At 45.1% G+C, this 27,887-nt stretch overlaps 1 protein-coding gene across 1 annotated transcript in view; it reads right to left on the minus strand.

The window, feature by feature from the left end:
- Nucleotides 1–250: 250 nt before the first annotated feature.
- LOC121530651 (hexokinase-2-like) overlaps nt 251–27,887 on the minus strand; it is a 68,560-nt gene continuing 40,923 nt past the window's right edge. The window contains exons 7-18 of the mRNA XM_041835775.1: nt 18,197–18,380; nt 17,796–17,957; nt 17,384–17,617; nt 10,793–11,097; nt 9,842–9,990; nt 5,734–5,853; nt 5,317–5,412; nt 4,984–5,083; nt 4,663–4,846; nt 4,106–4,261; nt 3,561–3,797; nt 251–878 (exon numbers count right to left, since the gene is read on the minus strand). Coding sequence (XP_041691709.1) covers nt 734–878; nt 3,561–3,797; nt 4,106–4,261; nt 4,663–4,846; nt 4,984–5,083; nt 5,317–5,412; nt 5,734–5,853; nt 9,842–9,990; nt 10,793–11,097; nt 17,384–17,617; nt 17,796–17,957; nt 18,197–18,380 — 2,072 coding nt within the window. The 3' untranslated portion in view covers nt 251–733. The remainder of the gene's footprint in view (nt 879–3,560; nt 3,798–4,105; nt 4,262–4,662; nt 4,847–4,983; nt 5,084–5,316; nt 5,413–5,733; nt 5,854–9,841; nt 9,991–10,792; nt 11,098–17,383; nt 17,618–17,795; nt 17,958–18,196; nt 18,381–27,887) is intronic.

The following is a 27,887-nucleotide window of genomic DNA, read 5'->3' on the forward strand; positions in this document are numbered from 1 at the left end:
TGACAAGGATGTTAAGCTTGAATGTGCTAGTGACTGTGACAGCATGGAATTCAAATGAGGAGATAGACAGATGGGTCAGGGGAAAAAGAGAGAATGTCCACTTGGGAGAGATGAGGATTCTTGTGCCACCGCCACGCTGACCAGATGCTCTTGGGGTATGCGAAAACACATGATCAGACGAGGAAAGAGCAGTAGGAGTAGCAGTGTTTTCTGTGGTAATCCATGTTTCCGTCAGCGCCAAGAAGTCGAGAGACTGTTCAATAAGAAAATATAATCTATTTATGCTTACTTTTGGAGACAAATAAAATATTGAATTCTCTGCAAGTCCCTTTTTAATGTGGCCCGTCTGCTACACACTTTCTCTTACAAACACACAATCTTATACCCCACCGCTTACAACGCGTTCACACCCACACACACTCTCTCAAACAGACACACACACCAAAATAATCAAATACAATAGTACAAAAAACTGGTGATGCATATTTGCTTAACAGATGCGATGTGGCCCAGCAAATCTAAGTAAGTCGTGCTCCTTTTCCAGTATCCCTTTGTCATCCTGTGCTGTCCCTGTTGTGATCCAGTCCATGGCTGTGTCCCAAATGGCCCCCTACCCCCTATATAGTACACTACTTTTAACCAAAGAGCTCTGGTAAAATGCAGTGCACTACATAGTAAATAGGGTGCCATTTGGGACACAGTCCTTGTCCTCGGTGTACCCAGAACCCCCCACTCAGCATTGCTCGGCGTCTCGGATGCGACAGGCCACCGCCGTTATGAGAGCCGCCCCCTTCCCACTGCCATCCTCTGATTGGAGGAAAGTGACCTCGCACTGCGGCGCCAGGTCCCTGACAGTCTCATGCATGAGGCTGGAGAAGCTGTGAAGACGAGAGATAAGAAGAGAGATGAGAGGCAGGTTACAATATTCTTACTGAACATAGACAGACCAGAAGCTGCAGGGAATGCAGGGGAGTGAGCTCACATGGCCAGAGGCAAGAGAATGAGGCAAACACATAGGCAGATGCACATGTACACACAGCTACTGTAAAAAGATGATGAGAAAAGGCATTTGAGGCTAGACTTTAGGATTCCTAGATGCTTACAGCTGATTTCAACACTATATCACTACAATTAAATATATTAGGTTTTAAAATGAATAAAGAAACCACAAGTAACTTTTAAAATAACTATATTTTGTAGCCTACATTTTATTTATTTTTTTAACCTTTTGAGCATGTTAACATTTACACATAACTTCGAAATCAAAACCATGGAAACAGACAGCTTTGCAGAAAAAGTTAGATTAGGGGATCTCAATGTTTATCTTTTTGACGCCCACTAATTTTATTCATACATTCAGTCAGATAAAAAAAGAAAGAGAAACCTAAAGACTATAAAGTAAAAAACTTCCACATGTCTAGTTACAGCACCTTCAGAAAGTATTCATACCCATTGACTTTTTCCACATTTTGTTATGTTACAGCCTGAATTCAAAATTGATTACATAGATGTTTTCCCTCAACCACCTACACACAATACCTCATAATGACAAAGTACAAACATGTTTTTAGACATTTTTGCTAATTTATTGAAAATGAAATACAGAAATATCTCATTTACATATGTATTCACACCCCTGAGTCAATACAGCTTAGAACCTTTGGCAGCGATTATAGCTTTGAGTCTTTCTGGGTAAGTCTAAGAGCTTTGCACACCTGGATTGTATAATATTTGCACAATCCTTTTAAAATTCTTCAAGCTCTGTCAAGTTGGTTGTTGATCATTGCTAGACAGCCATTTTCAAGTCTTGCCATAGATTTTCAAGCTGATTTAAGTCAAAACTGTAACTAGGCCACTCAGGAACATTCAATGTCATCTTGGTAAGCAACTCCACTTTATAACCTATTTGGCATTGTGTTTAAGGTTATTGTCCTGCTGAAATTGAAATGTGAATTTGTCTCCCAGTGTCTGTTGGAAAGCAGACAACCATGTTTTCCTCTAGGATTTTGCCTGTGCTTAGCTCTATTCCGTTTCTTTTTATCCCAAAATTTGCCCCAAACATAACGCTTTGTATTCAGGACATAAAGTGAATTTCTTTGCCAAATTTTTTGCAGTTTTACTTCAGTGCCTTCCTTCAGGACAATGACCCTAAGCATACCGCTAAAGCAACACTCGAGTGGTTTAAGGGGAAACATTTAAATGTCTTGGAATGGCCTAGTCAAAGCCCAGACCTCAATCCAATTGAGAATCTGTGGTATGACAAAGATTGCTGTACACCAGTGGAACCCATCCAACGAAGGAGCTGGAGCAGTTTTGCCTTGAAGAATGGGCAAAAATCCCAGTGGCTAGATGTGCCAAGCTTATAGAGACATACCCCAAGAGACTTGCAGCTGTAATTGCTGCAAAAGGTGGCTCTACAAAGTATTGACTTTGGGGGGTGAATAGTTATGCACGCTCAAGTTTTCTGTTTTTTTGTCTTATTTTTTTTTTACTAGAAAAAAATATTTTGCATCTTCAAAGTGGTAGGCATGTTGTGTAAATCAAATGATACAAACCCCCCAAAAAACAATTTTAATTCCAGGTTGTAAGGCAACAAAAAAGGAAAAATGCCAAGGGGGGTGAATACTTTCATAAGCCACTGTAATTGTATGTGTGTGGCACAGAGATGAGGTAGTTATTGAAACAATCATGGTAAACACTATTATTAGTCCATGCAACTTATTATGTGACTTGTTAAGCACATTTTTACTCCTGAATTTATTTAGGCTTGCCATAACAAAGGGGTTGAATACTTATTGACTTAAAACATTTCAGCTTTTCAATTTGTAATTAATTTGTAAAAAATTCTAAAAAAATTCTTCCACTTTGACATTATGGGGTATTGTGTGTAGACCAGTGTCACAAAATCTTAAAATTTTAAATTCAGGCTGTAACACAACAAAATGTGGAAAAAGTCAAGGGGTGTGAATACTTTCTGAAGGCACTGTAAATGAGCAATTAACCTCTGGGCCTGTATTAAAAAGTATAGGAACAACAGTGCTGATCTAGGAGTAGGAGAGTACACCCATATAATCATATTCATTATGATCTAAAAGGCAAAACTGATCCTATATCAGCAGTCACACTCTGAGACACTTCATGAATACGGGCCCTGGAGTATAGCTTTAAGCTTTAACCTGACAGTATTATCACAAAAAGACAATCTAATAACCACTCACCGCAAACAGGATGCATGTTTTTAATCGTTCTTTTCACTCTGTAAATTAGGTTAGTATTGTGTAACATTGTTGATCCATCCTTAGTTACCTCCTATTACAGCCATTAAACTAACTGTTTTAAAGTAATTAGTGGCCTCATGGTGAAATCCAAAGTGTAATTAATAACTTAACCATGCTCAAAGGGATATTCAATGTCTGCTTTTTTCCTTTTTTTCCCCATTCACCAATAGGTGCCCTTCACTGCGAGGCATTGGAAAACCTCCCTGGTCTTTGTGGTTGAGTCTGTGTTTTGTGCTTTAAGCTTTAACCTGACAGTATTATCACAAAAAAACAACCACTCACTGTGGGTGTAGTTTGTAGAGTGTTCCGTCGACACCCACTGTGATTTTGAGCTCAGGGAGGTTGCGGTTCTGCCGGATCTTATCGACCACGGCGGCTAGGCCGGCACCACAGAGCTGGGCAGCGCGGCAAGCCACCACGCTACACACCTCCTTCACCAGGATGCTGTCGTCACACGTAGAGCTGGTCAGACCCAGGTGCTGCAGGATGGAGCGCACCTGCCTCAGGGCCAGACGGTCACTGACGGGGGGGGGGGGAGGGCACAGTTACAGACAACAGTCAAGTGAATATCTCCACAAGATCTATATCAAATCAACAAAGTGCACACAATGTTGTTCTCCATCCTATGCTAGACATATCGAAATCCAATAGCTTTGATACACAGAAAAAGGCATTCACACATTGCTTCCACCATGGCTGTCAACTTTTAATCAACCTTTTAATGAAACACTTTTCCAAACTTCCTCTTGCTCGTCATGCATCAACACTAGATATTGATTGAAGGTGTGGTTGCCACAAACATGACCAGACACTAGACACTGACTCACCTCTCGATCTGGGAGAGGAACTTGGTTTCAAAGATGCCTCTGGTCTTGAGCCTCTCAGAGAGTTTGCCTCGGAACAGCAGTCCCTTAGCAGTGAACTCCAGCAGTACGTTCCTCACTATCTCCCCAAGGTACATCCCACTGATCATCTTCTCATACCTGACAGAGAGAGAGAGAGAGAGACAGAGACACTTGATTCCTGTGGCTTACCCCTGGAAAACCACATATCAGGCTTTATGGTTTAAAGTGTTATTGCCCTGGTGTGTGTCTAGTAGTCCCCAGCCTCCAAATATACATCAATCAACTTGAACAAACAGTAAATAATACATCCAATACACTCACAAGAAGGAGATACGAGTTAGTAACTTTTTTCATTTGTTCAGTTCATCCTCTGTAAGTCAACACCTCAACTAAGGGTGTTCTTTCTTTATTATAAACTGGGTGGGTCGAGCCCTGAATACTGATTGGCTGAAAGCCGTGGTATATTGGCCATACACCACACCCCCTCGGGCCTTATTGCTTTATTATAACACAACTGCAAATAAACAGTAACAGTCTACATCTGTTCGCCAGGGTTGGTGGATCGCTCGTCGACGGCTCTGTCGAAGTCTGTGCTGAAGTCGTCCAGCTCCCCGTGGTCCCCGAACGCCCCCCACTCCATGTTAACACACATCCTCCCCTCGTCCCCCTCCACCAGCTCCACGTTCTGCATCTCCTCCATGTAGCACACGTTGGTGCCAGTACCTGGAGAGAGGGGAAGTGAGTGAGTGAGTGAGTGAGTGAGTGAGGACACTCACTGAAATTAAAGGGAGGCCGTTTTTGATCTGTTACAGCCTGTGCTTGTGGCCCAGAAGGCACATCCAGAAGACTCTGAGACTCACCTACGATGAGGCCCACCTCACACAGTGGGTCCTCGTAACCACAGGTCATCATGGTGCCCACCGTATCATTCACCACGGCAACCACGTCCAGGTCAAACTCCTACAACAACATGAAGACGTACGGATCACTAACATGGAACCCTGTTCTATAACCAGAGGATTTCAGATTTCAGATTGGTGTACTTTAATATACATTTCCAAAAAGGCTACGGACGGTGTACTTTCATGGTATCATGTAAAAATTTTCAAGGATTTCAGATCCTACGGGTACTGTTTTGATTCTGGGCAGTGTAGGATTGTGAGAAAGCCCAGTGGGTTGGTGTGACCTCTGACCTCTCTGCGGTGGATAGCATCCTTCAGTAGAGTGACAACATCCTCCCCCTCGCAGCCAGTAGCTTTGAAACCCTTGGTCCATTTTAGCAAGATGCCCTGAGGAGGAGGAGAGGGAGGAGGAATGGACATCACATTAGGACAGGCATCTTTACCTGGTCCTGAGCAGAGTGTTGATTAGTCTATGCTATGTCAGGATCACAGGCTATAGGCACCTACAGTATGCATGAATAGACCATGTGCTGCACTCCAACCACTCCTGTCAACACTTGTCCTTCCAAACTTTGCGATGGGAATGAACAGTCTAGTCTTCTCAACGTTTTGTCTGTGAGAGGTTCAGCAGTGTTTCAATCGATAAAGAAATGATTGAAATGCATTGCTTTTTGTGTATGTGTGGTGTGTGTGTGTTTGCTTTGTTACCTGGTCCAGTTTGCTCTGATGGCAGGGGAAGGAGAAGGTGAAGCCGAGGGGCAAGGACGCTCCTTTCATACCCATGTACTCCAGGAAGTCAGCGATGCAGTGCACTATGTGGTCAAACAGCTGACCGGGTGAGAGAGAATAGCGAGAGAGAATGAGAGAGAGGACAGAGAGAAAGAGAAATAGAGAAAAGATAGGTCAAATGACCAATGCAGTGGACTGGGACTGTGCTCTACCTATTAGGGTTGGGCGATATTATATATCTATCGATGATAATTGAAAGCCATCGTCGATGGTGACGACATCGTGATGTGACAGACGATGGTTTAGCCTATTTGAACTTGACTGGCGCTGCGCAGTAAACAGTGGAGTAGGGCAGCGGACGGTAGGGCAGCGGAAGGCAGGGCAGCACACAAGTAATCTGCCCATTCCTATTTGCTTTAGCTTATTTCAATAAATAGCCTATGTTGTATAGTCCTACAGAATGCAAGAGAGGAATGTAGACTAGACAGAATTCCACCAAAGCAGCACAACATTTCCATTCAGAAAATATTATTTATCTTGCTCTCGCTCTGTCGGATGCATGAGCCTCATAGCCTAAACTTATACATTTTTTATAACGGACACTCCTTAACTATATTGTCTAGCTGTTAAAAAAAAACGTAGGCTATATTCCCTTGTCTCTCCATTCGATATAAATATGACTTTGGGCTAGGCTATGCTTTCATTGTTTTATGCATGCATGCTTTCTCTCCTGATCAAACAATGAATGACTCTAACGGCGTTCCATCTCAAAGTTGTTTGAATATCCTAAAATCTGATACTGAGAGAGAACAAACAATATCAATGGCCTATATAAAAATCGAATGAAAAGTTTAATCAAGTTCAAGCTGTTTAAGAAATAAATTATCAGTGCGGGGCGAAAAGATCCCTCCATGTGATGTTGAAATCCAAATGGCCAATAACCTATCCTCCTACGCCTATCATAAAAGTCTGAAAACAAATGAAAGTTATGAACAGTAGCCTATTTCCCTAATATTTGAATAGCCTAAGAAGGTACTGTTGTCCTACAGTCTTTCAAAAAGAACCAGAATGAAAGTCGGAGTCTATAGTCCTAAGCTTGTCATAGATTTATACGAGATAGAAGAAACAATAGCCAATTAACACTTTACACTTGTGGGAATTGGCCTATGTGGATTTGGCTAAATTGAAATGTTTCTTACAGAAGAAATATGAAATGCATCACCATGGTAGCCATTGAGAGGGAACAGTTTGGAGATTATACGAAAATGATCAGACCAAAGGTGAGTTCACAACAGTTCACCTGACAAGACTGAATCCAAACATTACACTGTTGACTTCATGTGTATTTTACATTTACTGTACTTTTCGACGCATTTGTTGATAAATACTCTAGATACATTCAGTAACATGATAATAATATTCCTGGAAAATGTGGGGTAAGTGTAACATAAGAAAATATTTTTACAAGGGTTTGAGTGAGAGGACTAACTAGTGTCTCCAAGTGGCCACACACCTCTCCAAAGTGTGCACAGTTCCTAAGTAATTTCATTGCACTTTTATGACTCAAAAAAGAGTCTTCAACTATAAGGTGTTTTTTCAGATCTCCTAGCTGTGCCGTTGAGGAACTAGAGCAAGCACACTAGTAGTTGTTTTGTTTGGAACACAACCCTGCATCCCCGCCATCAGACAATTACTGTTGTTGTTTACGCAATCCAAAAAACGGTCCATTATAAATCGCAATCAGGGTCAAGTGGACATAATTTGAAAGCTTGTTCTATTGCCAGCATGAATAGCTAAGTTATAAAATACAATTTTACAGTGGTAGGCTTTCACTATGCAATTCAGGGAAATAGATACTTTTGGTGTGTATAGAAAGAAGTTATAAGTGCATTTAGGTGCGTGTGCAATGGCACATTTTCTTCACAATAGATAAACATTGGCTCATTCTGTTCAGAACAACCCTGGGTATGACGTCATGTCATCCTGTAACTGTACATCAAACATAGTGATCATAAACGTTGACCCTGTATATGACATGAGTTTTATGATTTGGGGTTATGAAGTGCACATTTGAACTCAAGGGTGTTTGGCTTGCTTGTATGACATCAAAGCGGTATTTATTATAATCCTCAAAGTCTGTCACGTTCGTCTAATGACGGGTCAGACCAAGGCGCAGCGTGATATACGTACATGTTTATTTAAACTGAATAAACACCACGACAAAACAACAAATGAAACGAAACGTGAAGTCCAAGGTAGCACACACAACATACCTTACACGGAACAAGATCCCACAACCCACTAGTGCCAATAGGCTGCCTAAGTATGATCCCCAATCAGAGACAACGAGCTACAGCTGCCTCTGATTGGGAACCACACCGGCCAACATAGATCTACACATAATAGATCAAAACATAGAAAACACACAACAAAGAATATACACACCCTGACTCAACATTTAAGCGTCCCCTGAGTCAGGGCGTGACAGTACCCCCCCCCAAAGGTGCGGACTCCGACCGCACAACATAAACATAACAGGGTAGGGGCCGGGTGGGCATTCCGGCTCGGGGCGTGACGACCTCTCACTCTCCGCCTCCCTGTTGTGCCCCTGGTCTGGTCTGGACCTCGGCGCGCTGCTTCCCCTCTCCTTCCTCCCACGATACGCCAGGCCCTGTCTGGACTCTGGTGTGGGAGACCCCGAACCTGGAGAGGGGCTGACGTCATCGTCTGGACAGGAGCCGCTGACCGGAGCTGGACTGGGCTGTCTTGGTGCGAGGAGCAGGAACAGGCCGGGCCGGGCTGGCGACGCACACCACTGGCTTGGTGCGAGGAGCAGGAACAGGCCGGACCGGGCTGGCGACGAGCACCACTGGCTTGGTGCGAGGAGCAGGAACAGGCCGGGCTGGCGACGCGCACCACTGGCTTGGTGCGAGGAGCAGGAACAGGCCGGGCCGGACTGTGGAGGCGGACTGGAGGTCTAGAGCGGAGAGCTGGCACAACCCGTCCTGGCTGGCTACCCACTTTCGCACTACACGTGCGGGGTGCTGGCACAGGATGCACTGGGCTGTGCACGCGCACTGGCGATACAGTTCGTAGAACTGGCGCAGGATACGCGGGACCAAGGAGGCGTTCTGGAGACCAGGAGCGTTGAGCCGGCACACCCCGTCCTGGCTGGATGCCCATCTTCGCACGGCACGTGCGTGGTGCAAGCACAGGACGTACAGGACTGTGCCGGCGCACTGGCGACACAGTACGTAGCTCCGCATAACACAGAGCTTGCCCAGTCATACGCCTCTTCGCGTGAGTACGAGGAGTTGGCTCTGCTCTAACCCTAGGCTCCGCCAACCACCCCGTGTGCCCCCCCAAAATTTTTTTATTGGGGCTGCTTCTCGGGCTTCCTCCTCGACCGGCCTCCTCCGTGTTGCCGTTGCTCCTCTCCTGCCTGGGCATCTAACTTAGCCCATGGTCCTTTCCCCGCAAATATCTCCTCCCATGACCACAAATTGGCCACCTGTGACATGGCCATCCGCTCCGCCTGGGCACGCTGCTTGGTCCTCGTTTGGTGGGATCTTCTGTCACGTGCGTTGAATGACGGGTCAGACCAAGGCACAGCGTGATATACGTACATGTTTATTTAAACTGAATAAACACCACGACAAAACAACAAATGAAACGAAATGTGAAGTCCAAGGTAGCACACACAACATACCTTAACAGGAACAAGATCCCACAACCCACTAGTGCCAATAGGCTGCCTAAGTATGATCCCCAATCAGAGACAACGAGCTACAGCTGCCTCTGATTGGGAACCACACCGGCCAACATAGATCTACACATAATAGATCGAAACATAGAAAACACACAACAAAGAATATACACACCCTGACTCAACATATAAGCGTCCCCTGAGTCAGGGCGTGACAAAGTCTCATCTTTCAAAACACAGAGTCCTCTTAATTTACAGCATTTCCCTCACTCAGACAACAAAACATTTGCAAAAGTTCCCCAATTAGCAGGAGGGATGGGGGAAACTTCGTCGCGCGAGATGCTCAAGTTCAGAACAGCTGTCAGTGAAAACCCAGTTTACCTCCTCTCCAGTGCCCTGCATGGCCTCCTGGGGGATGGCGTAGATCTTGTTGTGCATCTCCACACTGCGTCTCTTCCCACTCCGCACACGCACCAGCAGAACCCGGAAGTTGGTCCCTCCCAGGTCCAGGGCCAAGAAGTCACCGCGCTCTGATGAGTTCAGTGAGCACAATGAGCCAGACAATGGGGAGAGAAGCGAAGAAAGTAAGATAACCCCCAAACTGCTAAATATCATTTTAGAATGTGTTATGTACCTTGTACAACAGCAGTAGGTGTTCACATCCTAACATACATTTTGTCAGCCATGGATTTCCAACCGCTAAGCTTTTGATTGCTGGCCCATCTCTCTAACCCAGGGGTGTCAAACTAATTTTACCCCGGGGGCCGCATTCGGTCTTCAACAGTGCGTAGGGCCGCACTGAAAATGTATTACATTTCCTCGCCGTCAATAATTTGCTAAAAATAGTCCTCTATCCATCGTTTTTGGAATTTCCGATGCTCCCTGACTGTCTAGCTTTCATTTCGGTGATTATTAGCGAGCTGGACACAGTCAAGAAACTCTATGTAGGTCCATTATCATTTTTAATTCGATTTGGTTTGAGTCCTTTTAAAGTATATTGAGTTTGTGTTTTTATTTGTAACAGCTTAAGGCTTTCTTCTTCTCAGTTTCCTGCTATAGCCCTGCCAAGGACATCTGTCTATTTTCAAGTATTTTCAAGGCCCATCGGTAGCTTATGGCTTCCTCTCCTACCATACACACATGGAGAATCTCAATTGCATTTCCTTTGTCCTCCATTGGATGAGGTCAGCAGTGCCTCCCCTCTGACCTTCTAATCCAATTGGTTTTGAAAAGGGGGCGAGGAGACGACACAAGGAATCAAGAAAATGCCATTGAGATTATCCCACAGATACCACCCCTCTCCCTCCATCTCCTCCTCGCCTGACCCTGTACCTGTGCCATCGGGCGTGGAGCGGACAAAGGTGGGCAGCATCTTGACGGTGGCCTGATCATGACTCTCCTTGGCCAGGCCTCTGTTCATCTCCTCTCCCATCCTCCTCTTCACCTCCAGCAGCTGCTCCTGGCTCAGACGCAGAGTGTCCAGGATACGCTGCCGCCCGGCATGCTGGATAGCCAGCCGGAACGCCACTGCTGTCACCATGGCCGCTCCCTTCCCACTTCCATCCTCCGAGCGCAAGAAACGCACGTCGCAATCCGGCACCAACCGCCGCAACATCTTGTGGAGCCGCCGCGCAAACCTTGGAGAGGAGAGGCACAACTTTATTAATAGGTTTATTAGCTATTAGTAAACTGTTTGTAAATAACTAAATATATTTGATCATGTTTCAGTTATTAGTGAATACATGTATGTATAAACCACTTCTTACTTGTTCCTGTAATTTTAACTGGCACTTGAGATTTAAGGGTCGACTCCATTGTAATTCCCCTCATCCACTGTGTAATTTAGTTAAGTCTATTCTAGGAGAATTGCTCTGAGTAGTCATGCTCTCAGGAATGTGTAGATTGAAACTCCGGGAGGTGTAGATTGTTGTCAAGTTGAGTTGGAATTTATTAAAAATGAAACTTGACAATGCCCATAGCATTTCATTTTTTATGTCCTGAAATGACTGGAGCTGAAGTGTATTCGAGCCTTGCCTCTTTCGAATCAGAGTGCGAAGTCTACTTCCTCACTCGTCTTTAATATATAGGGTAACAGTCCCTTACATGCTCTGAGTGGTGTGAAACTCAGGGAGGTGTAGATTGTTTGAGTATCAAGTTGAGTCGGAATGTATTAAAATAAAACTTGACAATGTACAATAGCATTTCATTTTTTGAGTCATGACCACATAGGCAAATTACAGTTGGCTTGGATCACGTTGTCAGCAATGGAATAATTATACGGACAGACAAAGTAGGCCAACTAAACAACACCAAGTAGACAGGCAAAAACAACCATATGGCCTCAGCAAAGATTATGATTCATACACAACGTTTGGAGAAGGGGAGACTTGTGCCCTGAGACGAGCGACTGTGAGTGCGTGAAACAGAGCAACACGGGTGTCTGTCTGGAGAAATGTGAGCAGAGGGAGAGCAGCTTGTTCTAATCCAATCGTTGCAGCAGGTTCAATTGATATCCCGCCTGTTTCTCTACAGACAGAAGAATTACCCAACAGTTGTTAAGAGTACACAGCGCTTCACACTGTTTGAGCAAAAGAGAGATGCGTGCTGGCAGCTGAAAATAACCTTTTTCCGATCACGGATAATTACAAAAAATACTTAATCGTATTCGGAATATTCTCCACCCCCATTACGATACTCACTTTATTTGAGTACTCGGCACACCCCTAATATATATATATATTATTTCAATATCAGGACATTGTAAGGTCCATTATCCCTCTGAAGAGTATTAATTAGGGTGTTTGAGAAGGTTTGAAACCTAAGCAACCTGCCTACACGTTGTTTAAAGTACAATAGACCAACATAGCTACTTTAGTAGGTCAAAGCTGTGTGCTAGAAAACCTTGGTTGAGCATGGGTGAAGTAGGCATTGTGGTTCTCGTGAATTTCCTTTCTTTTTCGGCTTCAAACCAATGCCTACTTCTCACTTAAAACAGTTTTCTGTTTCTAATTTCCATGGTTTTTACACCGGAAGTTGATTACACAAAATTATAATACATCACAACCTCTCCCTTGACTACTGTCACATTAGGTGGCTCGGAGAGTGAGGAATGAAGTGGGGCAAACTGCTCCATCTCCTGTGCCAGCAGAGGGCCTGTGCTGCTGCACCCCCTGACATCATAGTCATCCACCTCGGTCAAATCGACTTGGGACACACAAAGGGGACAGCCCTGGTGCGTCAGATGCGAGCTGATTTGGAGGTAGTTGTCACGACTTCCGCCGAGGCTGCCTCCCCTCCTTGTTCGGGCAGGTTTCGGCGTTCGTCGTCACCGGCTTACTAGCAACTGCCGCTCCATATCTCATCATTCCATTTGTCTTGTCTTGTCTTGTCAATTACACACACCTGGTTCATATCCCCTCATTAGTCTGCCCCCTTGTCCTTGTGGGTGATTGTTTTATGTGAGTTGAGTGTAGCTTGGTGGAGCTACTCGTACCTTGTATTGCCGGGGTAGATTGTTCCCCTGTGCCTGTATTTTGTTGGAGCTACTCGTACCTTGTATTGCCGGGGTAGATTGTTCCCCTGTGCCTGTATTTTGTTGGAGCTACCCGTTCCTTGTATTGCCGGGGTAGATTGTTCCCCTGTGCCTGTATTTTGTTGTCGCTATCCAGCGCAACTGTGTACGATGGAATAAACTCTGTATTCGGTGATTTACCCTCCTGCGCCTGACTCCTTCTAATCACACTCATCACAGTAGTCATCCGAATGTTCCTCAGGACAACGGTGGTCTACTCTGACATCGCGCAGCGGCGGAGTTGGATGTTCCAGTGGGAGGAGGACATCAACAAGCGCATAGAGATGGCCCGGTGCTATGTCAACCGGCTTGTGTTTGCATTTCTCTGTGAAAGGCGCATGCCCACAATCCGCCACTCTGCCATAAAGCACTGTGTCACTGGGCAGTAACATAGGTATGGCGTGCATCACACGGATGAGGGTAACGACCTCCTCCTTGAGAGTCAGAGCTGGTCTCTCCTCCGTTCTAGCAAGACGCACACAGTAGTACACAGCACCACACTCACTGCACCAAAGGCTCTTTTAAGAGCAACCTAATAAATGAAAATAAGTGTGTGTGTGTGTCGGGAAGGGGCTGTCAAAACTATATAAACTAAATAATGGTAAAGATGTATCCTACAGGAGGCGAACCCACAACCTTCAGATCCACAGGCGGTATCTAACCATTACACTACGAACCCTGTTCTTCAAACATTGACTTCGACAGACCATTTAAATTAACAGTCTCGATGCGTTAGTTTCAAAATAAAAAAAAGTATTCATTCAGTATTGATTGAACATTTATTTATCTTGCTTGGTTAAAATACAATAGTCTAAAACAGTCGATTTGTTGAAAACCAACTAATTTAATCACGTAGCTAACCAGGTTTGCAAGCATGTAATTTCCTTTAGACTGTGCACAGGTCACACAACTGAAGCAAAAGCAGGGAGGGGGTTCGATTAATCTGGGGTACACCGGGCTATGGCTATGGCCCGTTAAAAAAAAGATGTCCTCATCAATCTACACACAATACCCCATAATGACTAAGCGAAAACAGGTTCTTAGAAATGTTTGCAAATTTCTTACAATGAAAAACAGATACCTTATTTACATACAGTACCAGTCAAAAGTTTGGACAAACCTACTCATTCAAAGGTTTTTCTTTATTTTTAACTATTTTCTACATAGTAGAATAATAGTGAAGACATCAAAACTACGTCATCTCCCGTCTGGATTACTGCAACTCGCTGTTGGCTGGGCTCCCTGCCTGTGCCATTAAACCCCTACAACTCATCCAGAATGCCGCAGCCCGTCTGGTGTTCAACCTTCCCAAGTTCTCTCACGTCACCCCGCTCCTCCACACACTCCACTGGCTTCCAGTTGAAGCTCGCATCTGTTACAAGACCATGGTGCTTGCCTATGGAGCTGTGAGGGGATCGGCACCTCTGTACCTTCAGGCTCTGATCAGTCCCTACATCCAAACGAGGGCATTGCGTTCATCCACCTCTGGCCTGCTGGCTTCCCTTCCTCTGCGGAAGCATAGTTCCCGCTCAGCCCAGTCAAAACTGTTCGCTGCTCTGGCACCCCAATGGTGGAACAAGCTCCCTCACCACGCCAGGACAGCGGAGTCACTCACCACCTTCCGGAGACATTTGAAACCCCACCTCTTTAAGGAATACCTGGGATAGGATAAAGTAATCCTTCTACCCCCCCCCCTAAAAAAATTAAAATAAAAAGATATTGTACAGTGGTTATCCCACTGGCTATAGGGTGAATGCACCTATTTGTAAGTCGCTCTGGATAAGAGCGTCTGCTAAATGACGTAAATGTAAATGTAAATGTAAATAACGCATATGGAATCATGTAGTAACCAAAAAAGTGTTCAACAAATCAAGAAATCTTTTATATTTGAGATTCTTCAAAGAGCCACCCTTTGCCTTGATGACAGCTTTGCACACTCTTGGCATTCTCTCAACCAGCTTCACGAGGTAGTCACCTGGAATGCATTTCAATTCACAGGTGTGCCTTCTTAAAAGTTAATTTGTGGAATTTCTTTCCTTCTTAATGTGTTTGAGCAAATCAGTTGTGTTTTGACAAGGTAGGGGGGTTATACAGAAGAAGTCCATATTATGGCAATAACAGCTCAAATAAGCAAAGAGAAACGACAGTCCATCATTACTTTAAGACATGAAGGACAGTCATATGGAACATTTCAAGAATTGTGAACGTTTCTTCAAGTGCAGTAGCAAAAACAATCAAGGGCTATGATGAAACTGGCTCTCATGAGGAGCGCCACAGGAATGGAAGACCCAGAGTTACCTCTGCTGCAGAGGATAAGTTCATTAGTTCAAGGCAATTTGAAGAATCTCAAATATAAAATATATTTGGATTTGTTTAACACTTTTTTAGTTACCACATGATTCCATATGTGTTATTTCATAGTTTTGATATCTTCACTATTATTCTACAATGTAAAAAATAGTAAAGATAAAGAAAAACCCTTGAATGTGTAGGTGTGTCCAAACTTTTGACTGGTAGTGTAAGTATTCATACCCTTTGCTGTGAAATTCAATTGATTGGACATGATTTGGAAAGGCACACACCTGTCTATATAAGGTCCCACAGTTGACAGTGCATGTCAGAGCAAAAACCAAGCCATGAGGTCAAAGGAATTGTCCGTAGAGCTCCGAGACAGGATTGTGTCGAGGCACAGATCTGGGGAAGGGTACCAAAACATTTCTGCAGCATTGAAGGCCCCCAAGAACACAGTGGCCTCCATCATTCTTAAATGGAAGAAGTTTGGAACCACCAAGACTCTTCCTAGAGCTGGCCGCCCGGCCAAACTGGGCAATCAGGGGAGAAGGGCCTTGGTCAGGGAGGTGACCAAGAACCCGATGGTCACTCTGACAGAGCTCCAGAGTTCCTCTCTGCAGCACTCCACCAATCAGGCCTTTTATGGTAGAGTGGCCAGACGGAAGCCACTCCTCAGTAAAAGGCACATGACAGCCCGCTTGGAGTTTGCCAAAAGGCACCTAAAGGACTCTCAGACCATGAGAAACAAGATTCTCTGGTCTGATCAAACCAAGATTGAACTCTTTGGCCTGAACGCCAAGTGTCATGTCTGGAGGAAACCTGGCACTATCATCGGCACCCGGGGAACAGTTTCTCAGGGGCAGAACGACATTTACCTTGTCGGCGATACGATCCAGCAACCTTCCAGTTAGTGGCACAACGCTCCTACCCACCAGGCTACCTTACTAGTAATAAAGGATTATTGTTGAAGAAACATTACAAAGCATGTTCATCCGTTTTTTGTGTTTTGTTGGTGTAATTTTAGCAACAACAAAACAATTTTGGAAGGTAAAAAATCTTAGTGGCTGGTAGATTTTTAAATCTACCTGCCACAGTGGTTGGTGGACCAAACTTTTTTTAGGCCCTGGGCTCAAGGAAAGAAATTATAAAACCTATATTTTGGAGTTATTTTCATTAAATAAACACACACTGTGATTTATTAGACATACAGTGATGATTTAAATGTTTAATTAAATCAAATTGTATTTGTCACATGCGCCGAATACAACAGGTGTAGACCTTACAGTGAAATGCTTACTTACAAGCCCTTAACCAACAATGCAGTTTTAAGAAAAATAAGTGTTAAATAAAAAATATATAAAAAAAATATATATATATAATAATTAAAGAGCAGCAGTAAAATTACAGTAGCGAGGCTATATACAGTGGGTACCGGTACAGAGTCAATGTGCGAGGGCACAGGTTAGTTGAGGTAATTGAGGTAATATGTACATGTCGATAGAGTTGAAGTGACTATGCATAGATAATAAACAGAGAGTAGCAGCAGTGTAAAAGAGGGGGTGGGTGGGTGGGGGGTACGACGACAATACAAATAGTCCGGGTAGCCATGATTAGCTGTTCAGGAGTCTTATGGCTTGGGGGTAGAAACTGTTAAGAAGCCTTTTGGACCTAGACTTGGCGCTCCGGTACCGCTTGCCGTGCGGTAGCAGAGAGAACAGTCTATGACTAGGGTGGCTGGAGTCTTTGACAATTTTGACTGCATGGGGGCTTAAAGATTGGAGGGTCAGTTCCACTGTAATTACACTGTGCAGTCTAGTTGAGTTAATTCTAATGTCATAGAAGGAAGAGCACTAGTGCCTCAGTGTAGATTATCGGAGTGCCATGTCAAGTGCAACACTTCATCTGTTCTATCCTCAATTGACGGGAGCTGTAATGACAGCGTCATTGACCCCAACTATGTTAGAGATAACCCCAGAGTACAGTATCTCCATGCACTCACATGCACTAATAAACACGCAAGCACTCACACATGCACGCACTCAACCCCCCCCCCCACTCACTGTGGGTGGTTCTTGTAGACAGAGCCGTCCACTCCTATTGTTGTCCTAAGCCTCTCTGCAGCCTTGTTGTCTCTGATCTGTCTCAACACAGCGGCCAGGGTGGCAGCACATAGGTGGGCGGCCCGGGTCGACACCACCTGACACACCCTCTGAGTGGCCACGCAGTCCTCCACAGAGGGGTCCAGGCCCAGCCCCCTCAGCATCTTCTCTGCACTCACCAGACCCTCCTTGTCTCTGTCAGGAAAAGAACACCACCTCAGTTACATACCGGCTTATAAAGTATAACATTAAGTTTGGTATTTGTATGAATTACATTTACTACCTATCATCATCATCATCATCATAGACCATGCTATATCAAGATAGGCCCACAGTTTCACACACATATTGTACACACACACAAACTACTAACTTGACGTTCTCGATGGCGGAGACAAAGCTGGTCTGGAGGTATCCATTGGTGACGAGGTCAGGGGTGGTGTGACCCTGAAACACCAGGTCCTCCTTGGCCATCTTCACTAGGATCAGACGCACCAGCTCCCCCATGTACATCCCACTGATCATCTTCTCAAACCTACACACACACACACACACACACACATTTACAAGAATACCTGGCTAGCTGTGAGTAAATGCTGAGGGTGATACTTAACAACAAGCTGAAAATAACACTTTCAACACAAAGCCGGATCTATATGGCAGCTGGAGGTTGATATATTTTCCAGGTGGGATTGGGCAACAGACAGAGAGGACTAGTGTAATAGAAAGTATAGTAGAAGTAGAGGGCGGGCCATGTGTCTGTCTGTCACTCACAGCTGTTTGCCGGGGTTGAGGGAGCCGGCATCGATCTCCTGGTCAAAGTCTGTACGAAGGTCATCCAGAGCGCCGTCGTCCCCGAACGCCCCCCACTCCATGTTAACACACATCCTCCCCTCGTCCCCCTCCACCAGCTCCAGGTGACGCATCTCCTCCATGTAGCAGGCGTTGGTGCCAGTGCCTGGAGGGCAGCAACAGACAAACAACTTGGTCATACTGTACTTCTTACTTACTTACCAAGGCCTCATCACGCCATTGCGGCATGTGAGGCCTCAACAAGGCCCCCCTTCTATCTCTTCCTGTCCTGAGCTATTTTAGACGCCTCTTTCCAGGCCCAGGTGAGCCCTTCAGTAGACTGGTCTTGAGCTCGGCTCCATACTGTAATTCAGGGATTCTCTCAAATCTGGAAACTAGCAGTACTCCATCCAGCCCTCCAGGCTTGGTTACAATAGAGTATCCCTACTGTACTTGTGCCAGCTACTTTTTTTTGGGATGATCAGCAAAATAATGTTTATTTTGTTGAACAATAGACATGACATGCAATTTTTTTTTTTTTCAAAGAGTGTTTTAAATGAAATAATTTGTATATTGAGAATGTGTGACTAATCTGATGACGTAAATTGTTTTTCATTTCTAGACTGCATATAGGGACGTTCCCTAAACAACCACACTTCAACATCAAATTTCTAGGTTTATAATTGTACTACATGTACAGACACGTTTCAATGCTAAGCTTTTCTCACCCTAACACCAAAGCACACTTGAACATGTCACAATAAGCCTAGAGTAGTTCCATTATTTCCGTACTGATTTGAGTCCTACTGATTTATGTATGGACTGTGTTCCCAATGGAGGCCTTCAGTGTTCTATATGCAATTTCACTCCCCTACATATTTATTTGGACAGTGAAGCTAAAACTTTTAATTTGGCTCTATACCCCAGCATTTTGGATTTGAGATCAAATGTTTTAAACAGAATGTCACCTTTGTTTTATAGGGTAATTTCATACATGTCTGTTTTACCGTTTAGAAATGAATGCACTTGATGTATCTAGTCCCCATTTGAAGGTGTCATAAGTATATGGACAAATTCACTTAAAGTGTATTCAATTTAGTCAAAAGTGTAGTATTTGGTCCCATACTCCTAGCATGCAATGACATCAAGCTTGTGACTGTCACGACTTCCTCCGAAGCTGCCTCCTCTCCTTGTTCGGGCAGGCTTTGGCGTTCATCATCACCGGCCTTCTAGCCACTGCCACTCCGCATCTCATCATTCCATTTGTTTTGTCTTGTCTATTACACACACCTGGTTCACATCCCCTCATCAGTACCTGTATAAGTGTTCCCTCTGCCCACTTGTCTTTGTGTGTGATTGTTTATTGTGAGGATCGTGAAGCTCGGTGGAGCTCCTTGTATTTTGTATTCGCCAGGTTATTTTCCCTGTGTGCCTTGTTTGTTCCAGTGCGCCTGTTTTGCACACTGGACTGTTTTGACGCTTTACTGCGTACTCTGTATTCCGGAATAAATCCTGTTATTCTGTGATTTACCCTCCTGCGCCTGACTCCTTCAAATCACTCATCACAGGAGAGGAGCACATGCCTGGAGTCGTGGCACGGGTCCGGGAGCATTCGACGATGCTAGCCAGCTTGGGAGAAGCGATGGATCGGGTTCTCCAGGTCGTCCAACGCCTGGAGAGGAGGGACCCGATCTGTCGGGACCAGCTGGGCGACCGGATCCAGCCACCCACACCCCAGCACCCAGAGGGATCCATATATCCCGACCACGGGATTTCGACGGGACAGCCGCTCTCTGCCAGGGATTCCTCCTACAACTGAAGCTATATTATTTGAACATCAGCCCGGCCCCATCGGAGAGGGAGAAGGTGTCCAACCTCGTCTCCTGCCTCTCGGGGAAAGCCCTGGAGTGGGCCAATGCGGTCTGGAGTGAAGGAGGAGCCGCGTTGGACAACTACGGGGAGTTTGCTCGCCTCTTTCGGGCTGTCTTCGATCACCCGCCCGATGGTAGAGAGGCAGGCGAGTGGCTGGTCCACCTGAGGCAGGGGACGAGGACCGCGCAGGACTTCTTCCTGGAGTTTCGGACTCTAGCGGCTGGGTCCGGGTGGAACGAGCGGGCCCTCATCGACCACTTCCGGTGCCATCTACGGGAGGATGTCCAAAGGGAGCTAGCCTGCCGGGAGACCATGTTGTCCTTCACTCAACTGGTGGACATGGCCATCCGGTTGGACAACCTGCTGGCTGCCAGAGGACGTCCTGGAGGGGGCCTGCCCAAACTTTATGGACAGGTCATTTGCACATAGTCTAGGCATAGTGGAGGCACTGCCTCGAGGGGGCGAAACACCCTTTCCTCATCAGGACGGACCACCGTAACCTGGAGTACATCCGGGCAGCGAGGAGGCTGAACCCTCGCCAGACCAGGTGGGCCCTATTCTTCACCCGGTTTGATTTTACACTATCCTACATCCCGGGTACGATGAACGTGAAGGCCGACGCACTGTCAAGGCTGTACGACACAGAGGAGAGGCCCATAGACAACACCCCCATACTCCCGGCCTCCTGCATTGTGGCACTGGTAGTATGGGCGATGGACGCAGACATAGAGCGGGCGTTACGCACAGAGCCATCTCCACCTCAGTGTCCAGCTGGGCTGCAGTACGTGCCTGCTCTTGTCCGTGACTGTCTGATCTATAGGGCACACACGTCCCCCTCCTCTGGTCACCCAGGTATCAGTTGTACAGTGCGCTGCCTGACTGGAAAGTACTGGTGGCCTACCTTGACTAACAACGTGAGGGTGTATGTCTCCTCCTGCTCGGTGTGCGCCCAGAGTAAGGCACCTCCCAGCGGGTAAGTTACAGCCCTTACCAGTTCCACAACGGCCATGGTCCCACTTGAGTATTGATTTCCTTACCCTTTCTCAAGGTAACACCACCATCCTTGTCGTTGTGGACCGCTTTTCCAAAGCCTGCCGCCTCCTTCCTCTGCCCGGTCTCCCCACGGCCCTGCAGACTGCGGAGGCCCTGTTTACACGCGTCTTCCAGCACTACGGGGTACCAGAGGACATAGTGTCTGACCGGGGTCCCCAGTTCACATCCAAGGTCTGGAAGGCGTTCATGGAACTTCTGGGGGTCTCGGTCAGCCTGACCTCTGGTTTTCACCCCGAGTCTAATGGGCAGGTGGAACGGGTAAATCAGGATGTGGGTAGGTTCCTGCTGTCTTACTGCCAGGACCGGCCGGGGGAGTGGTCGGTGTTCTTGCCATGGGCCGAATATGCCCAGAACTCTCTCCGTCATTCCTCCACTAACCTAACAGCATTTCAATGTGTTTTAGGTTATCAGCCGGTTTTGGCACCGTGGCATCAGAGGCAGATCGAGGCTCCTGCGGTGGATAACTGGTTTAGGCGCATGGAGGAGACGTGGAACGCTGCTCACGTCCACCTCCAACGCGCCGTGTGTCGCCAGAAGGCCAACGCTGACCACCACCGCAGTGAGGCCCCGGTCTTCGTACCTGATCGGGTCTCGCTCTCAACCCGGAATCTGCCCCTCCGCCTGCCCTGCCGGAAGCTGAGCCCGCGGTTCTTGACTGGCCTGCACAGAGCCCTAACCTCAACCCAATCGAACACCTTTGGGATGAATTGGAACGCCGACTGCGAGCCAGGCCTAATCACCCAACATCAGTGCCTGACCTAACTAATGCTCTTGTGGCTGAATGGAAGCAAGTCCACGCAGCAATGTTCCAACATCTAGTGGAAAGCCTTCCCAGAAGAGTGGAGGCTGTTATAGCAGCAAAGAGTGGACCAACTCCATATTAATGCCCATGATTTTGGAATGAGATGTTCGACGAGCAGGTGTCCACATACTTCTGGCCATGTAGTGTATGATGGCATCACCCACTTTTCGCTAGCCAATTTCTTTAAAAAATAAATAATAATAATAATAATACATACGCTAAAACCCCTGTTGGGCTATAGGTCATTTTCAATAAATTGTCACAATAAGGTGTAGAAAGTTCGATTTGCCTGCTGGGGGGCAAAGACACCCACAGCTCCGCAAAAACCATTGACAACTGCATGCCGTTTTCAAGGGATTGTTAAATAAATGTGAACTACAGTATTTGGTTGTAATATCGTCACCTCTTGAAGAGCATAGTGAGACATACAAATTTCGGATTATTCCATGCAAAACAATTGCACACGTTTAGTTCTATCATCAGAGTTATACAGCAAGTAACTGCATGCTTTTCATGATCAGTAAACATCAACTGATCATGTAATTTCAGATACGTATGGTAGCCTCACAATATACAGTTCAAGTCAGAAGTTTACATACACCACTTTATTTTAAGAATGTGACATGTCAGAATAATAGTAGATAGTGATTTATTTCAGCTTTTATTTCTTTCATCACATTCCCAGTGGGTCAGAAGTTTACATACACTCAATTAGTATTTGGTAGCATTGCCTTTAAATTGTTTAACTTGGGTCAAACGTTTCGGGTAGTCTTCCACAAGCTTCCCACAATAAGTTGGGTGAATTTTGGCCCATTCCTCCTGACAGAGCTGGTGTAACTGAGTCAGGTTTGTAGGCCTCCTTGCTCGCACACGCTTTTTCAGTTCTGTCCACACATTTTCTATAGGATTGAGGTCAGGGCTTTGTGATGGCCACTCCAATACCTTGACTTTGTTGTCCTTAAGCCATTTTGCCACAACTTTGGAAGTATGCTTGGGGTCATTGTCCATTTGGAAGACCCATTTGCGACCAAGCTTTAACTTCCTGACTGATGTCTTGAGATGTTGCTTCAATATATCCACATAATTTTCCTTCCTCATGATGCCAACTATTTTGTGAAGTGCACCAGTCCCTCCTGCAGCAAAGCACCCCTCAGCATGATGCTGCCACCCCCGTGCTTCAAGGTTGGAATGGTGTTCTTCGGCTTGCAAGCAGCCCCCCTTTTCCTCCAAACATAATGATGGTCATTATGGCCAAACAGTTCAATTATTTTTCATCAGACCAGAGCACATTTCTCCAAAAAGTATGATCTTTGTCCCCATGTGCAGTTGCAAACCGTAGTCTGGCTTTTTTATGGCGGTTTTGGAGCAGTGGCTTCTTCCTTGCTGAGCGGCCTTTCAGGTAATGTCGATATAGGACTCGTTTTACTGTGGATATAGATACTTTTGTACCTGTTTCCTCCAGCATCTTCACAAGGTCCTTTGCTGTTGTTCTGGGATTGATTTGCACTTTTCGCACCAAAGTACGTTCATCTCTAGGAGACAGAACGCGTCTCCTTCCTGAGCGGTATGACGGCTGCGTGGTCCCATGGTGTTTATACTTGCGTATTATTGTTTGTACAGATTAACGTGGTACCTTCAGGCTTTTGGAAATTGCTCCCAAGGATGAACCAGACTGGTGGAGGTCTACAATCTTTTTGGCTGATTTCTTTTGATTTTCCCATGACATCAAGCAAAGAGGCACTGAGTTTGAAGGTAGGCCTTGAAATACATCCACAGGTACCCCTCCAATTGACTCAAATGATGTCAATTAGCCTATCAGAAGCTTCTAAAGCCATGACATCATTTTCTGGAATTTTCCAAGCTGTTTAAAGGCACAGTCAACTTAGTGTATGTAAACTTCTGACCCACTGGAATTGTGATACAGTGAATTATAAGTGAAATAATCTGTCTGTTAATAATTGTTGGAAAAATTACTTGTGTCATGCACAAAGTAGATGTCCTAACCAACTTGCCAAAACTATAGTTTGTTAACAAGACATTTGTGGAGAGGTTGAAAAACGAGTTTTAATAACTCCGACCTAAGTGTATGTAAACTTCCGACTACAACTGTATCTCAATATTGGCCATCCTTAATTGGATATTTGAGTGATATAAAATAAAAGTGAACTATACCTGACAAGTATGAGTGGTTTAGGTAACTTCCCATCTTTTGTGGGCTCTGCCCGTCAAGCAGCAGAAGTGCGCATTTGCCGTGGTACTGTTAACTGATAGTGTTTACTTTGCAAGCTACTGGTAGAAACTGTGTACAGTTGGCTAAACATATAGTGGTAAATAGACCTAATGTAGGCCTACATAGCGAAGTTAGCTAACATGATCCCCTTTTCAACATTGTTTTTAAGAGTGTTTAATTACGCTTGCTGCTGACAGACATGATATATGCTACATTGATTGATGGACCACGTCAAATTGGCTAGCTAGCTAATAATAGATCACTTCAATATGGCTAGTTAATAAGCTAACTTTCAGGGGATAAACTAGATGACTATATTCAAATATGGTTTGATTTGCTTGCCATCTATATTGGTGATGAAAGTAATAATAATATAATAATAATATGTCATTTAGCAGACGCTTTTATCCAAAGCCATGCGTGCATACATTTTTACGTATGGGTGGTCCTGGGGATCGAACCCACTACCCTGGCGTTACAAGCGCCATGCTCTACCAATTGAGCTACAGAGGACCACAAGTAGTCCGACTGACAACTTTACCAGGACGAGGACTTGCCGATGTCAAGCACTTTCCAAAAGCCTAATCTCTGATGAAGCAAGCTAAATTATGTTGTTTGCTTAGCTAGCTACATGCCAAATGGATAGATACCTTCACGTATCTGAAATTACATGATCATTGATGTTTACTGATCATGAAAAGCATCCAGTTACTTGCTGTATAACTCTGATGATAGAGCTAAATGTGCGCCATTGTTTTGCATGGAATAATCAAACATTTGTAGTTCTGACAATGCTCAATAGGTGATAATATTAAAACAAATAGTTATAACATTTATTTAACAATCCCTTGAAAACGGTACGTAGTTGTCAATGGTTTTAGCGGAGCTGGGGGTCTCCTTTCTGTCTGTAATAAAGCCCTTTTGTGAAGAAAAACTCATTAGGATTGGCTGGGCCTGGCTTACCAGTGGGTGGGCCTGGCTCCCAAGTGGGTGGGCCTATGCCCTTCCAGGCCTACCCATGGTTGCGCCCCTGCCCAGTCATCCTAATTTATTTATTTCAATTCACTGATTTCCTTATATGAACTGTAACTCAGTAGAATTAATGAAATTGTTGCATGTTGCGTTTATATTTTTGTTCAGTATAGTTTTTATGACATGCGCCCTATAAAAAGACATCCTTAGCCTACACAGGTTTCACACGTTTGTTGTTATTGTCGGGCAATCAAAGTGGCACTAGGCTACAGTCTGTGCTTCCATGTGTGGCAAGCAACGTGGGAGATTTCTAATCAATGCAAAATTGAATTAAAATTATGGAATTCAATTAGCTAAATGAGAAGGAGTAGGCTACAACAAGCAACCATCAGGTAGGCTGTTGTTTAATCTGAATGTAGTTGTTGTAGAGAAGGACGGGAAGTGCAGCAAAATAGCTTCAATTAGCCTAGGTAGCTTAGGCTAATCTATTTTAGCTAACTTTATTACATCGATTTGATGCAGTCAAGAGAAGCACTACCAGATGGGATGATAGATAACCTATGGCATCTACAAGTTTGTCAAACTAGCGCGAGTCTGTATGGCTTCCCTCTCATGTCAAACTTATCGGCCTAATCCCCCACACTGCTGCAAGCAAACAGAGCGCCCAAGTCGCGCAGGCTGCACAGCAAGCCAGTTACCAAGTTTAAACAATATATATATATATTTTTTGTACATGTATTTAGACTATCCAGATATCCGGAAAAAGAATTCAAGATATATTATTTGAATAGTGAAATTATTTCAAATGCCCATCCTTACTCTGGCTACCTTACGTTTTTTAGGCCATTGAAACAACTTTTTGAGATGGAACTCCGTTAGAATTATTAATTGTTTGATCGGGAGAAAGCCATGCATGTATAAAACAATGAAAGTGTAGCCCAAAGTCATTCAAAGCCTATCGAATGGAGACCAGGGAATATAGCCCCCCCCCAAAAAATTAACTGCTAGATACTTAGCAAGATACTTAGGAAGTGTCCATTATTTAAAAAATTTACAAGTTTAGGCTATAAGGCACGTGCATCCGACAGAGAAACAATTTTTTCTGACTGGACATTTTGCGCTGCTTTGGTGGAATTCTTTGCTCTCTCTTGCGTTCTGTATAAGTATAATTATTGTCTTAATCTGTTGTTGTCTAGTACTGTCTTTTTGCTAGCTAGGGCCATCTACTTTAACTACTTTAAGTGCCGTCTGTGATCCCAGTAGCCTACTTGGTGTGTGAACTGCTGACTGCTCATAACTTGCAGCTGATTGTTGACACATCAACCAGGATTAATGGGCAGGGCAATTTGGGACTGTTGTTGTTTTGGTAATCAGTGGCTGTATTGGAGGAGGAGTGGTTTCTCCTCTGTTAGGCAATCAACAATTAGTACCGGGAGGTGTGCACTTCACCTCTGCTAGGCAATTAGCAATTAGTGTTAGTACTTCAGTCTCCCCTGTTTTCTCAGCTCCAGCTGTAATAATATAATAATAATATGCCATTTAGCAGATGCTTTTATCCAAAGCGACTTACAGTCATGCGTGCATCATTTTTTTTGTGTATGGGTGGTCCCGGGCATCGAACCCACTACCTTGGCGTTACAAGCGCCGTGCTCTACCAGCTGAGCTACAGAGGACCACTGTAAGCGACGGTCGTGTCAGTCTCATCGCCAAAACAAAGACAGTTCTGCGAAGTTGTTTGAGGAAGGCTGGTGGTCCTCTGTAGCTCAGCTGGTAGAGCACGGCGCTTGTAACGCCAGGGTAGTGGGTTCGATCCCCGGGACCACCCATACACAAAATAAAAAATGTATGCACGCATGACTAAGTCGTGTTGGATAAAAGCGTCTGCTAAATGGCATATTATTATTATTATTATTATTATTAAGGCACCACTCACTCACTTGAGTATCTAACCTTGTTATTTTCAGATTATCTCATTTTGCTCTTCTGTAGCTTTGGCAACCATGTGTGTGTTTTCTATACCTGTTCGTACGTCTCCCTCTAGGCTTTACAGACGCTCCCCACCCCTTTGCTGCAACCTTTCCAATTTAGTGTACCCTGCGCGCACAATTCAACCCATTAATTCCTGGTCTCGGCAGCGTTTGTCTCCTGAGTGGCGCAGTGGTCTAAGGCACTGCTTCGCAGTGCTAACTGTGCCACTAGAGATCCTGGTTCGAATCCAGGCTCTGTCGCAGCCGGCCGCGACCGGGAGACTGATGGGCGGCGCACAATTGGCTCAGCGTCGTCCAGGGTAGCGGAGGGAATGGCCGGCAGGGATGTAGCTCAGTTGATAGAGCATGGCGTTTGCAACGCCAGGGTTGTGGGTTCGATTCCCACGGGGGGCCAGTATAAAAAAATTAAAAATGTATTCACTAACTGTAAGTCGCTCTGGATAAGAGCGTCTGCTAAATGACTAAAATGTAATGTAAAAATGTTTGGAACTGCCGATCTGCGGTCAAGAACGCCGAGTTCATCTCAGCCTATGCAGCCATTCAGTCCCTAGACTTTTTGGCCCTGATGGAGACATGGATCCCCCCAGAGAACACTGCTACTCCAGCTGCTCTCTTCATCTGACTACGTATTCTCTCATAGTACGAGTGCAACTGGTCGTCAACGTGCTGGCACAGGACTACTAATTTCTCCTAAATGGAGATTATTTTTTCTCCCTCACTCACCTGTTCATCTCCTCATTTGAATTCCATGTTGTC

This window comes from Coregonus clupeaformis, chromosome 18 (genome assembly GCF_020615455.1).
Source record: "Coregonus clupeaformis isolate EN_2021a chromosome 18, ASM2061545v1, whole genome shotgun sequence".
Lineage (NCBI taxonomy): Eukaryota > Metazoa > Chordata > Actinopteri > Salmoniformes > Salmonidae > Coregonus > Coregonus clupeaformis.